The sequence below is a fragment of the Aspergillus neoniger genome (assembly GCF_003184625.1).
Source record: "Aspergillus neoniger CBS 115656 unplaced genomic scaffold BO87scaffold_43, whole genome shotgun sequence".
In the NCBI taxonomy this organism is placed as follows: Eukaryota; Fungi; Ascomycota; class Eurotiomycetes; order Eurotiales; family Aspergillaceae; genus Aspergillus; species Aspergillus neoniger.
In genome coordinates, this window is record NW_020291171.1 from 82,468 (window position 1) to 96,004 (window position 13,537).

The 13,537-nt window shown below is 50.1% G+C and overlaps 7 protein-coding genes across 7 annotated transcripts; 2 read left to right on the forward strand and 5 right to left on the reverse strand.

The window, feature by feature from the left end:
• Positions 1-83: 83 nt before the first annotated feature.
• Positions 84-260, reverse strand: BO87DRAFT_318937 (uncharacterized protein; the record flags this gene model as incomplete). The annotated part of the gene is made up of 1 exon (XM_025619819.1): positions 84-260. A coding segment is annotated over one exon (177 nt), but the record flags the coding sequence as incomplete, so codon positions are not given.
• Positions 261-1,817: 1,557 nt separating this feature from the next.
• Positions 1,818-3,447, forward strand: BO87DRAFT_172540 (putative NUDIX family hydrolase). Its single transcript, XM_025618353.1, has 2 exons — positions 1,818-2,438; positions 2,511-3,447. Exons 1-2 carry the CDS (start codon positions 2,013-2,015, stop codon positions 3,015-3,017), a joined length of 933 nt encoding a protein of 310 aa, XP_025475283.1. The 5' UTR covers positions 1,818-2,012; the 3' UTR covers positions 3,018-3,447.
• Positions 3,079-4,304, reverse strand: BO87DRAFT_380267 (MutT/nudix family protein). Its single transcript, XM_025624261.1, has 4 exons — positions 4,123-4,304; positions 3,928-4,020; positions 3,558-3,798; positions 3,079-3,443 (listed from the first exon to the last, which is right to left on the reverse strand). Exons 2-4 carry the CDS (start codon positions 3,985-3,987, stop codon positions 3,205-3,207), a joined length of 540 nt encoding a protein of 179 aa, XP_025475284.1. The 5' UTR covers positions 3,988-4,020; positions 4,123-4,304; the 3' UTR covers positions 3,079-3,204.
• A 435-nt stretch (positions 4,305-4,739) lies between these two features.
• On the reverse strand, positions 4,740-7,083 carry BO87DRAFT_410209 (dihydroxy-acid dehydratase). The gene is made up of 2 exons (XM_025626308.1): positions 6,592-7,083; positions 4,740-6,523 (listed from the first exon to the last, which is right to left on the reverse strand). The coding sequence occupies exons 1-2, from the start codon at positions 6,672-6,674 to the stop codon at positions 4,798-4,800; spliced, it is 1,809 nt and encodes a 602-aa protein (XP_025475285.1). The 5' UTR covers positions 6,675-7,083; the 3' UTR covers positions 4,740-4,797.
• Positions 7,084-7,331: 248 nt separating this feature from the next.
• BO87DRAFT_380270 (HAD family hydrolase) lies at positions 7,332-8,946 on the reverse strand. The gene is made up of 2 exons (XM_025624262.1): positions 8,499-8,946; positions 7,332-8,433 (listed from the first exon to the last, which is right to left on the reverse strand). The coding sequence occupies exons 1-2, from the start codon at positions 8,505-8,507 to the stop codon at positions 7,708-7,710; spliced, it is 735 nt and encodes a 244-aa protein (XP_025475286.1). The 5' UTR covers positions 8,508-8,946; the 3' UTR covers positions 7,332-7,707.
• A 1,199-nt stretch (positions 8,947-10,145) lies between these two features.
• BO87DRAFT_380271 (initiator tRNA phosphoribosyl transferase family protein) lies at positions 10,146-12,137 on the forward strand. Its single transcript, XM_025624263.1, has 5 exons — positions 10,146-10,693; positions 10,787-10,821; positions 10,882-11,054; positions 11,115-11,781; positions 11,857-12,137. Exons 1-5 carry the CDS (start codon positions 10,341-10,343, stop codon positions 12,009-12,011), a joined length of 1,383 nt encoding a protein of 460 aa, XP_025475287.1. The 5' UTR covers positions 10,146-10,340; the 3' UTR covers positions 12,012-12,137.
• On the reverse strand, positions 12,029-13,354 carry BO87DRAFT_380272 (aldo/keto reductase family protein). Its single transcript, XM_025624264.1, has 2 exons — positions 12,488-13,354; positions 12,029-12,406 (listed from the first exon to the last, which is right to left on the reverse strand). The coding sequence occupies exons 1-2, from the start codon at positions 13,001-13,003 to the stop codon at positions 12,071-12,073; spliced, it is 852 nt and encodes a 283-aa protein (XP_025475288.1). The 5' UTR covers positions 13,004-13,354; the 3' UTR covers positions 12,029-12,070.
• Between the last annotated feature and the right edge of the window lie 183 nt (positions 13,355-13,537).

A 13,537-nucleotide genomic window follows, 5' to 3' on the forward strand; every position in this document is an offset into this window, starting at 1 on the left:
TGACAAACACAAGAAGCGTAAATGGAGATAGTATACTAAGGTGGAGATGTGTAGAAGCGGTTCGCTTCACTAGAGCAGAGTAACTAGGAATAGTGAGTGGTCATCCCAGTGGGTTTCCTGGCAGTGGACCACAACCCAGCAGTGAAAACAGGCAATCGGATTATGCCTCCTTCCGCTGCATCAGACGATATACCCAAAGCCCTATCACTTTCACAGTGACTGGAGGATTCTTGCAGCTTCCTGAAATATGTGTCGGTAACAGTCCACACACATATAGACCATTGATAGGATTTGTAGTCTCAATATGTCGAGATGGGCAGAGTGCTTGTCAATGCAGACTGAGAAGTGATGACTGGATAAACATAACCCGCAACTAATAGCTTAATCCAGGCAGGAATAGGGAGTGAATGCATACATGCTGTTTTGAATTTTGCCTTCCTGTGGTCCTACTACCGCCGAATATCGGTCGGGTCGTTTGGCTGGTTATCGCGATTATATTATATGCTGAAGGGAAAACCCATGAAAGCGGCACTTTCCAAAGTCGATAGAAGCGCCAGCGTCTCCGCAACAATCCTGCCAACAAGAGGCTGTGTCCAGACTGTTCAATGTTTTGTACTGGCCACCAAATTCAGATTGTGTTTGAGATCATGATCTGAATGAGCCAACGATGTAATGAAGACACCACGAAGCAAGCGAGCAGGTGTGAGACAGTAATCGGGGAGAAGCAGGAATCCAAAACAGGAAACCCAAATGGCAGCTGAAGCTTAACGCCGATGGATTCCCGGTCTCTCCTTAGTCGGACCAACTCCCAGCCGGGCCTGAATTCTGGGTTCTTGGGTTCCCAGTGAAGTTGGACCAAAACCTCATCGAAACGCAAGAGGCTGGAGGGGAAGGAAGTCAAAACAAGAGAAGCTTGGAATCACTGGAAGACCAGGCGCACAGGCAATATGGAAGCTTTCTAGAACGACAGCAACAACGGATACGAAGGGGTAGAATGAATTATGGAAGGAATTGCAAACAGGCTGACAACGAGCAGTAGCACTTCGGGGACCAGATCACCGATCCAATCGGACTGGAAGGCTAGCTGCAGGGTAGATGGTAGTAGTAGGAGAGGAGGAGAGTGAGAGAGACACGGAGAGAAGAGGCTACAAGATGGAGGACAAGCTTCCGAGAGTCTCACAAGAATAGGGAGGGAGAAAAAAAGGGAGGAGAGCAGAGGAGAGAAAGAGAAGAAGGAGAGAGAGAGGTAGGTTGGATTGGGAGGGTGTCAGTGAGAGGTTGAAGAAAGAGACAGTCAGTGTCACCGTCGGACCCCGCAAGACACGGCGATCCGTTGGATCCATTCCTGGAAAGCAATCGGGGACTGGTCAAGTGATATTTAGAGGAAAGGAAAAAAAAAAAGTTAGTTGAGGGATTGGTTGGTTGGTTGGTTTGAATGGTACTTTGTACCTTGTCGAGACGATTGGCATTAAGGATACTACTACAATGTCTTGCCAAGGGTTGTTGATCCAATAGCCAGTCAAAGAAGCTGTTCGGACTTGGACTTGGACGAAACAAGAGGCTACTCCGGCGTTCAGTCCCCGACTTTTCCTTTGTTTGACCATCCATCATCGGAGGTATCCCTAACCGATTAATTGATTAATCGATCAATCGATCCCTCCATCCATTCATCCTTGTTTGTCTTTGGGAGGATCGGAGGAGCCACCGCGTCTAGACTTTTGGCCCGATGAGGGCAGTTCGGACACTGCGGAAACAAGCTGCGAAGCCGACGACGTCATGCTCTTCTTCTCCGTCTCTCCCCTGAACACTTTCCCCCCCATGTTCCCTTCAATAATCCATCCCATTAGCTCCAATAGCTTCAATAGCTCCCACGACCACGGTGCTATCACTGAAAGAAGACTCTTAATATAAGGCGCACGTCTACATCGACTTTTACATGACTTCAACGCTCTCCGATTAACGTTAAGCGCCCGTCCCTCTTCCTCCGCCCGTTCCACACCTCGGCTCGGTTCATGACGCCCGCCCGGTGGCTATCGGCGTCTGTGCGACATACGCGACCAGCTCTCCTCCTTCGCTGCCTGCCTTTGACCCTCACAATGTCCTTCTCCACCTTTACCATTCCTCGCAATCTGGACCACAATGGCTCGGCCACTCTACCCGTCTCCTGTCCAGCAGACCTGTCTCGTGAAGATCTGCTGCGATTCCCAGCTTTCCGTATCTGGCTCACCACCTTGCAACACTCCTTGAGTCGCCAGCAACAACCCTCCCACGAGTTCTCCAAAGACCCCTATGTCCTGCGGAAAATCGATATCCAGAGCGTGGACCGCTTCGGTGGTGGCCGTCTAGGCTTCTTAAAGTTCAAAGCGGAGGTGTCAAATGAGAATGGGGAGACGCTCCCGGGAAGCGTGTTCTTGCGCGGTGGCAGCGTAGGCATGCTGGTAAGCGAGCTACCTCTGTTTATCGCCCACTGACAACATTGAGACATAACCTAATGCTGCTTCTCTGTTTAGCTCATACTTCAAGCAGACGATGTGCCTCCATCGGCAGAAGACGAGAAGCGTGCCATTTTAACCATCCAACCTCGTATCCCCGCGGGTTCTCTTGCGTTCCCCGAAATTCCAGCCGGCATGCTTGATGACAGTGGATCGTTCGCTGGTGGTGCAGCAAAGGAGATTCAAGAGGAGACAGGCTTGACAATACCACAGGAGGAGCTAATTGACATGACATCGCTGGCTCTGCAGTCCGTGCCAGAAGAGGGCGAGACGTTGCAAAAGGCAGTATACCCGTCGGCCGGTGGGAGCGACGAGTTTATTCCCTTGTTCTTATGTCAGAAGCGCGTGTCGCGCAAGGAAATTGACGGCCTGCAAGGACGACTAACTGGGTTACGGCAACATGGTGAGAAGATCACGTTGAAGGTAGTACCGTTGCGCGATCTATGGAAAGAGGGTCTGCGGGATGGGAAGACCCTTGCCGCGTGGGCTCTATACAAAGGCCTCAAGGAGGAAGGGCTGCTGTAGGGGATTTTCACATTCCGCAGCTGTTTGTGGGCTCTGATACAGGAAGCAGTGACACTCCCACCAATGTAAATATATCGCATTCGACAGTATATCGACTCTAACGGCAATGCCGTCATAATACGATGGCATATGCAGATCCATGGTACGAGACGAAGACGGAGCCAAAGCTGAAACATCTACATACAGCTCAAAGCTTGAATCTCTTCGCAAGTTCGATTCCCTCAGCTATTGTGCCCACCCGAGCATCAATAGCATATCCCTCCCGCTCCAGCTTCTTCATGTCCTCAAATAACGAAGACAAAGGCACGGAGAAGCACTCAATGAACTCATTGTCTTCAAGCTGGGGCTTTGGGTTCTGGTTCTCCGGCAACGACATATCCACCCGGACATGCACCATATTGAGGTTGGTATTGCAGAACCCAGGGTCTGTAAACACTCGTCAGTCAATACCCAAACAATCCAACTTGAACCCATGCTCAAGTGGTACTGTAGTCTAGTCTAATCCGAAGAGGGAAAAAGAAAAGAAAGTAAAAAACTCACCATTATACATAACACTACTAGTCTGCTCCGCCACACCAACGTAACCCGTCTCCTCCTTAAGCTCCCGCACAGCGCACTCCTCCACCGTCTCATTAGGATCAATCAACCCCGCGGGCACCTCAATGACCACCTTATCGATAGGTGGACGGTACTGCTTTTGCAGGAGAAGTTCTGGCCCGGTTTCCTTGTTGAGGATTGTCACGATTCCAACGCCGTCAATCTCGCAGTTTGCGGGGCGGGTCTTGAAGCAATTAGCAAGCATACATCGCAGAACTAATACTTCATCCCCCAAAGAAAGAATGCTTCAATTGGAGACCACCAGCAGAAAGCCCAATAAGATGAAAGTTGCAGGGAGGAAAGTAATTCGTACCTGACGCTCCGCAGACTCCCACGTCCTCTCAACACCATTAGGATCCGTATACGACGACATGACCAGTCGAGTCCATTTGGCTTCTTTTGGGTCCTAAGAATACTTCCCGTTAGTAACGATTCATTCTTCATATATCAATTCCCATATATAACACTATAAATTATATTAATCATCATCAATATGTACTATACATACCAACGGACCCCTCGAAAGCAACTTCGACCCGGCGTATTTGGGATCGGACATTTTGCACTTCTACAAGCAGAGGGTGGAGGGAATAAATTGGTGGGAGGGGTATCGGATGGAGCGGGTCTATGTCTAATGGGTTTATATGGAGAAGGTGAAAAAGATTAATGATTGTAGAGGTAGGTAGAGAGTAAACAACTGGACTGACGTAGCAGGAGGGGAAACTAAGCTGGTCAACTGAGGGGGTCACCAACCGGATTGGGTTAGAGGGCTAGCCCTTATCTTATCGTGTTGGGGAGCTGGATTTGGATCTGGATTGAGAGGTTGGGGTTGGGGTATCTGGATTATTTTGAAAAGGGGTTGGGAGGGGTAGGAGGAGGTTACTGGTATATGGGAGAATAGATTGTGTGAAAGTGTAGTGGTTGTAGTGGCAGGCAGGTTTATGTGTGTGTGTGTTGTGGTGGTTGTAGTTGTTTGAGGAGCATCGATGCTGGATGTAGATAGTAGTCATCTGGTTGGACTACTATTGCAGGATGGCAACTTGAAGTTAGTTTAGGAGCAGCGTTGGTCGATCATATAAACATTAATACGTATAAGCACAGTAGTGTTCATAGGAAGAATAATATGTCTGGTTCAATATATTCTGCATTGAAGTAGCTACTCAGAGGAAAACTAACTTCCAGCTTAGATTGGTCCATCCGTCACGCACCCATGACTTGCGTCGCTCACCAGCTTCGCATACTTGCTTAATGTCCCCTTCTTCGCCCGAGGCGCCGGTGCCGTCCAAGCAACTCTTCTCTTTTCCATCTCTTCCGGGGTAATCAGCAAGTCAACCACTCTTTGCTCCGCATCAATCACGATTCGATCGCCATCCTTCACCAGGGCGATGGGCCCGCCCTCCATAGCCTCAGGCACAACATGCCCGATCAAGAAGCCATGACTACCTCCAGAGAATCTCCCATCAGTGAGGAGCGCAACGTCCTGACCTAATCCGGCACCCATGATGGCTGAGCTGGGCTTGAGCATCTCAGGCATACCGGGACCACCCTTGGGTCCTTCGTATCGAATAATGACGACGGTTTTCTCGCCCTTTTTGATCTCACCTCGTTCGAGGGCCTCGATGAAAGCATCCTCATAGTCGTAGCATTTGGCGATACCTTCAAACCGAAGACCTTCTTTGCCGGTGATCTTGCCAACAGAGCCGCCAGGGGCCAATGACCCACGGAGGATCTGCAAGTGGCCGGTTGGCTTGATAGGATTGCTTAGGGGACGGATGATAGGCTGGTCAGGTGAGAACTCGGGCCATGAGGCTACATTCTCTTTCATGGCTTTGCCAGTGACAGTGATTCCGGAGCCGTCGATAAGGCCTTCCTTGAGCAGGAACTTCAGCAATGCTGGCGTGCCCCCGACCTTGTACAGGTCATGCATGACATACTTGCCGGAAGGCTTCAGGTCAGCCAAGAAAGGTGTCTTGTCTGACACGGCCTGGAAGTCATCGATGGTCAACTTGATCCCGACGGAATCAGCGATGGCGATCAAGTGCAGTACTGCATTAGTACTGCCTCCGAGAATGTTCACGACAATCATGGCATTCTCAAAGGCCTGCCGCGTCATGACGTCCTTGGGCCGAATATCCTCCTTCAGCAGATTCCTCACTGTCTGGCCAATATCCTCACACTCTGCTCGCTTACGTGGATCCTCTGCCGGCGTGCTGCTACTTCCAGGGACAGTCATACCGAGGGTCTCGATAGCCGTGGCTAGAGTATTGGCAGTATACATCCCCCCACAAGCACCAGCACCGGGGCAAGCGTGTCGGATGATATCAAACCGTTCCTTCTCGTCGATCTCACCAGTGAGATACTGACCATACGACTGAAAGGCGCTGACCAGGTCAAGTGGCTTGCCCCCCGCACTGCAGCCGGGCTTGATACTACCACCATACACCATGATACTCGGGCGGTTGACCCTGCCCATAGCCATCAGCACACCTGGCATGTTTTTATCACAGCCAGGCAACGAGATATTAGCATCGTACCACTGGGCGTTCATGACCGTTTCAATTCCATCGGCAATGATCTCTCGGCTCTGTAAACTGAAACGCATGCCAGATGTGCCCATACTAATGCCATCAGAGGCACCGATGGAGTTGAAGCGCATGGGGACCAGGCCGGCTTTGGCTACCGAGTCACGGACCAGCGACGACAAATCCATCAAGTGCATATTACAGGGGTTCCCTTCAAACCACACTGATGAGATTCCAACCTGTGCCTTGGACATATCTTTCTCCGTCAGACCGGTCGCGTAAAGCATCGCCTGAGATGCACCCTGGGACTTGGGCTGTGTGATCTTAGAGGAGACTTTGTTCAGTGTTTCGTCGGCATAACGGTGTGCGGATGAGGAGAGAAGACGACTGTATTGACATGACACGATTCACCGTTAGCATCATGGGTATTTGTACGAACTGTAGGGTATACGAACGAGGATGGTTTTCTTTGTGATGGCATCCGTCGACCAAACGCCAGAGCTCTGGCAGCTCGGGATGGAGTGGTAGATGTGATCATTTTCTAGCCTGTAAAACACACTAGAAAGAATACAGGACTTGCTCTTTCAGGGGGTATGAGTGAGCCAGACGAAGCTGCAGGTCAGGTTATATAGTCTCAGGGGCCTTCAAAATCACTGGCCAAGAGTGGTCATAGTTCAAGTGAGTCATTATACCCCTGTAATATCTGAAATATCAGCCATTACTTGCTTCGCCCATGTCTCCAGGTAGCACAGAGCTATTACAAAGTAGAAACAGCGGACTTGCGAAGAATCATGGTCATTGGACGGAGAAGGACAGGAACCACCTTGTTCTACTCCGCAATGGTCGAAGGATCGAATGGTTGCATGGGCGCATCTCCAATCAAGACGCAGATAATGCAGCCGATTATCCGAATGCCAGACACTCATGTATGTCCGGCAAGAAATAAGCAGGGTATGAGTCTGGGGATAAGCAATAAAGTGATGGTCGAGGTCGTCTACAGATCCTTTGAGGCGATCCAGGCCCACCCGGCCGGAGTCGAGTCGCAGCTCCCCGGGTGGATACTCATCCCTGCGATCACTCATAACAGTTCCGTAGGTTGCTACTATGAACTGTGTTTACGTTGGGGTGCTTGAGTTTTGAGAATATACTCTGAAATAGGATTTCTACCAATGTTGTTTTACTTGAAGGAATACAGTAATAGATAAGCTCTATTTCATTGTGCAGGCAGCAGGCGCCCAGAGAAGTACCTAAATCCATGATTACCTCTCTATTAAAGACATTGAGTAACAATGTAGATATCCCGGTCTTGAAGCGACTTATGCAGATGATACAGATAAGCCACATGGGTTATCAGACGACACCTCCCCAACAAGGTGAGTGATTGTGTTCTGCGCGATGGACTAAGGTAACAAAGTCGGTCGTGTAGAGGACCTGAGGCATAGACGTCTGAGATGTTACCATGTGAATAGAAGGAAGTGACCCAAAACCCCGGAACGGCCAGCGCGCTTGCTATCGTAACTTCGTGCTCATAATCGTAACTGGCGTACAAAACGGCCCCATCTGCTAGAGATTCAGGACTCCTCGATTTCTCGGAGACATTTCTGGAATTCGCTCCAATCCTTCATGATAACCTTGGCACCCAGCCCTTGCAAAAGTTGGGACATTTCCAACTGCTTAGCGTCACCGTGGTAGCTTCCAACATAACCAATGACTGGGATTCCAGCACGAATGGCACTAAGTGCACCAGACTTGCTGTCCTCGACAGCGACCACCTCTTCAGGCTTCTTCTTGCGCACTTCGAGGGCATGGATGTAGATAGCCGGATCCGGCTTCGAAGTTGGCTTGGGAAGAGAGGTGGCTGCGCTGAACACGGCATCTTTGTCGAAATACTTGTCCTGTCCGACCTTCGTGATCGAAGCACGGACACGGCGCAAAGCAGACGAAGAGACCACTGCTAGACCATACTTCTTGGACTTGAGAAGCTCGTCAAGTTCAGCGTTAACACCCACGCATGGCTGAGCTTTGTCAGTCAGCTTAGCGATGACCTTGTCCTCCTCCTTCTTCACGTATTCCTCGAGTTCCTCCTGTGACAACTCGAACTTGTACTTGGCCTGGAGGGAGACCATCATTCCTCGAAAGTTCTGACCCACAAAATCTTGGATAAGCTGCTCTCCCGTGTAGCGATCCGAGATGCCCTGCTTTTCCAAAATTTCATTGGCGAGATCGGCACACGCCTCGAAGGCCAGCTCTTCCGAGAGGACGAGGGTGTTGTCACAGTCGAAGAAGATCTCAGTAATCTACAATGAAGGTTCGTAAGCACATTATGTTCATGCCAACATCGCATGAAGAATTGATAGCTTACCTGCGGCATGATGTATGCAAGTCTAGTAGATCTTTTCTGAATTGAGATCAAGAATGTTGCACAGCAATGACAGTAGAGGAACGTTTATGGAACGAAGCGAGATAGAAGCCGGGGTGGGGATCGATGTAAGGTGGAAGAGGATATGACAGGAAAGGGGACCGTTGTCTTTTTCTAATTTGTAGAGGAAGGAAGGACACGAGAGGTCTGTGGGTAAGTTATCTGAGAAAAGTGACAGAAGAAGAGGGGCAGAGACGAAGGCATTCACTTTGTTTAAGTAGTATTGGAAGGGACCAATACAAAGGAAGCCAGCGGGTGAAAGGGGTACCTAGTAGTTATGGGGGACTCAGCCACGGAATGAGTAGGCTTGAACCCACTGCCCGTAATAGAGATCCAGTAGAACCGAAGAATGACTAGAAACCCCCGAGGGAATCCCCAATTCCTGTTGTACACAGTCCCGGTATCCAAGGTAGGAGCGGGGTGCCGGCCCTGACTTCCCTGAGATCATACATTTGAAAAAACACCCATGACGTTATCAAAAGGCCGAATTCTAGTACTAGTGAAAGATGCTAACCCGATTCAGGCAAGCACCCGCTGCCATTCGTCGTTCGAATCGCGCTCGGATGCCCCTCTTCCTTTCCTGTTGAGGCATAGCGGTATCACCCCATGGAAAGGCACCGAATCCTCTCTGCCCATTCTTGTCGCCTTCAATTTCCGGTTCCTTTTCTGTCGACGCCTCAAAAGCCCAATGATGAAGCGCAGAGCCAATCGATAGGATTCCATGGCATGTTTATCGACATCCCAAGTGCTGGGGGCGCCATATTGCAGATGTGGAACCGTTTTGTTCCTCTACTTTCTTTGCTATTCACAACGATTCTTTCCCCTGTCAAGTAGGCAAGATGTATCGGCAGAAGTGAGAGAGTTTTGTGCTCCATACCGTTTGTTACCAAACTTCATTTACTACCCAGTACCGTATCATGCTAGGTAACCTTTCATACCCGTCAGTCACCGGGTGTGCTCATGCGAGGGGGGTATACTCGGTTACAGTCTTCCTTAGAATAATGCCTGGAACCTCGTCCGTTGACTTTGTACATCTCCCGGAGCACAGTAATCCATTCAGCTACTGCTAGGCCAGTTTGTTTCCTGCCTGGACTGAGCAATAATACGTCGCCAAGGATCGGACCACGCATAATTCTCTGTACGCCAGGGCATTACCCGGGTACCCTCAATAATACTAAGTTGTAGTAAGATAGATACCCCATGCGGTCGGATGAAACCGTGCCATGAGGGAATCTTCGTATACTAATGCAACTGTTCAAGCCAGTTGTTGCGAAGACGGGACGATGAAATTCGAATACAATACTCGAGAGTGCTCGGGCTTCATCCGTCATGAGTAAGATATCTACTATCAATGACTGCAGCTAGTTAGAAAAACTCCGAAACTATAGCCGACAAGACATAGTATTGTTTACTACCACATGTTCCTGGAATCATCCTCCTAAGCATGTAAGTAGTCCCCCCCCTGTAGGTACCATCGATGGCTGTGCTCCACCCCGCGTGAGGATGGCGTTCGACTTGTCGGCACCGGCCTTAAATGTGGGCCGATCGTTGGCCGGCGAGGAAATTCTAATGGCGCTTGCATTAGAGCCCCTCATTATTATCGATCGCATTTGATCCCATTATTCTCATTACCACTGGGGAAGTCAAAGCCTAGTGTGATATTGTTTCCTGCTTCCCGAGGCATACTGTAACCAGATTCGTGAATTTCACGTACCATTGTCTGATTCCACTGCGAATACGACCCGACAGCTGGCCCTCAAGCCAATACAAAGCACTCCGGGCAACATGGGATCTGCTTCTGGTTCCGATCCCTACCCCGTGTCTATTTCGTCCCTTCACTTCCCCTCCGCAGAGCAACAATCGATTTCTCAGACGCTATCTGCATTACGACGATCAGCTCTCTCCGTCACCAACCGCCTGCGTTCCATCGAGGCCGACGCGGCCTTTGTCCGTGAGGTTGCAGCCCATTACGACCTTCCTCTCATCGCCAACGAAAGATGCGGGAGCTGGTACATCCCGCCTGAAGTCAAGTCTGGCAGTGCGTACTTCAAGAGTACAGATGGTCACACGGGCCAGTGGGATTTCAGCTTTCGCAGACTAAACTTGCAGCTTCTACCAATTGCCAGGGAACATGGAGGGTCAGTGATCCTGTCATCCATCTTTTCCTGCCATCCCTGCTGATCGTTCTGCTTCGGGCTAACTGAATGGCTGACCCTTATTCGTTGATACAGTTGCATTATCGTGGATTCCACGCGCCGGGGTAAATGTAAGTAACCAGTTACCCCCTCAATGTCATTCGTGCACCGATTAACGAGGTATGCGCCAGTGATGCCTGATGCGCTGTCTAAAACTGTTCCAATTTGGTGTGCCGTCATCAACAGGGCGCTATTTCCATTTGACACTGCATATCACGCGGTGAACTTTCCGCCAAATTATCTGGGCGCCTCTGAAGAGTCCCAGATTGAGCGGAGGATTGACGGCTTCGTCAAATCCCTCGAGGTAACTCATTCTCTGCTGTGAAATGACCCATAACTCCCATGTGTGCTGATAGGCTGCTAGGACCTGAAACTCGATCTGGGGGAACTCAAGCAGCAACTTGGAAAGCCTATTCGGGTAGCATGGGCCAACCGAGCCTATTTTCATCCGACAGATCTGCATAAAGGGGATGACTATCGCCTGTTTGTTCTCTGTTCCGCATCGAAAAGGGTCCATGGCGCAGAAATGTCTGAAGGCGGCTATATCCAAGGAGCAGGAGATGACAGCGAGAGTTGGGCCTATGGGCTAACGCCTCCTGTCTTTTGGGCTACTAAAGCGACCCTGTTCCAGCACTCGGAAGAAGATCTCCCGACCGTAATCGAGCAGCTGGTTGAGGATCACAGTAAAAAGAATGTTGATCAGAGAGCGATACGCATTGCGCCAACACGAAACTTATATCTCAGTCAAACACACCCTCAACTGAACAACGGCAGCATGTTTGATCTGGTCATAGATTGTAATGCGAGCGCAGAAGGGGCAGAAGATAATGCGAATCGCCTGAATCTCGGTTGCGGATCTTCTAAGCTTGGAAGCCGTGACCTGCGCAAACACCTGGACAAGGTCCAGGACTTCGTCAAGTCCCGTATGAGCGCAGACCCATCACGGTCATTGCTGGTGACATGTGAGACGGGCAAGGATCTTTCGGTTGGTGCTCTACTTGCAATATTGTGTCTGTTCTATAACGAGGAAGGTAAGTCTCTCGTCGATCTGTCAACCCGTCTTGTCTATTCTATAAGGTGTCTCTACAGTACTAATAATACACTAGGCGAGTTCACTGCTATTCCCACCAACCAACTGATCGGCAAGCAGTTCATTCGTCAGCGGCTCGCTTGGATCACATCCTCCAAACATGATGTGAATCCCTCGCGGTCTACGCTTCAATCGATCAATGCCTTCCTCATGCAACGCCCAGATTACTAATACCTGGAAGAAAAAAATTACCTGAAAATCACAATTAATTATGTCTATAAATGGACGAACTACTCGTTCTCGACGGCCTCGACAATAGCGCCACTGCTTCCCTGGTCAAGAGCATTAAGCACCGCCATGTCCTCCTCGCTGATGTCGAAATCAAACACATCAGCGTTAGCCGCAATCCGGTCTGGGTTGTCGGTTTTAGGAAGTGGAACCCATTCCTTCTGCAGCGCGTAGCGTATCAGGACCTGCTGGGTCGTCTTGTTGTATTTCTTGGCCAAGTCCACGAGTGTAGGATCATTCGCTTTATAGTTTCGCACAATGGGGGCATAAGACTCGACAACGATTCCGTTCTTCTTGCAGTATGCATCGATCACACGTTGTTGGCACCAAGGATGGAGCTGTGCGATTCAATGAGTCAGTCGGATTCTCTTTCTATGGCACCGCAGCGACCAGACAGAAAATAAGTATGGGGTACTAACCTCGATCTGATTAACATGGGGCGGCCAGACTTTCGCATATTCCTTCATCTCTTCAATGTGCTTCACTCCAAAGTTACTGACACCGATACTCTTAGCCTTGCCCTCCTCCAGCAGCCTCTCCAGGGCCTGCCATAAGTGCTTGCGACCCGACGAGCCAGTCTTAGAGCTATGAATCAGGAACAGATCAACGTATCCGTCCGGGCCACCGATCTTCTCGACGCTAGCCAGCAGTCTCTCATAGGTTGCCTCGGGCGAGCCCGCTGGGCTGAGGATTTTGGTGGTCACGAAAATTTCATTGCGGGACAGGCCAGAGGAACGGATGGCGTCGCCAACCTCTTTCTCATTTGCGTAGAACTGAGCGGTATCAATGTGTCGGTAGCCGACTTCGAGGGCCTTGAGGCAGGACTGCACGCATTGTGTGGAAGGTGACCGATAGACGCCGAAGCCGAGGCGGGGTATTTTGACGGCGGAATTTGGCAGTGGTACCTCGTCCGCAAAGGAGTAGTTGGCCGACATTATGAAACAAAAGAATCGAGAATGGCAAAGCGAAATAAGCTTGGGGAATCTGAGATGTTCGGTATGAACAGGCGCAAGGTAATCAGTAGTCACGGAGTGTACCCGGAGAATGACTGACGGAGAGAGGGGAAGCCGATTAAGTTGAGCTGGATGTTTCGCGCGCGGGCCCCATCACGCCTCGGCGAATCCGATGATATCATCAGCCCACCCCTTTGCCGCTTGTGTCTCCGGCCTCATCTGTTTTGATCTTCGTATACTAATAAGTATAGCAGGAACTACATACTGTGATGGATGCAGCATACTTGGATGAATTGAGACAATTACATCAATTCTCACTCTGGCGAGACATTCGGTCTTTGCGCCCCCGCACGGATAGGGAGCTTGTTGTTCAGGCTGGAAAGATGGCTAAAATAATGGGGCAACTGGTATCCTCGCCCTTGCATCGGGAAAGGTAAAATGCAGGTTTCTACCACGGTACTTTTTCGCGTGTGCCCTCCATGTTTATCCCGGCATTTTGAGACCTGTTTTACTGGG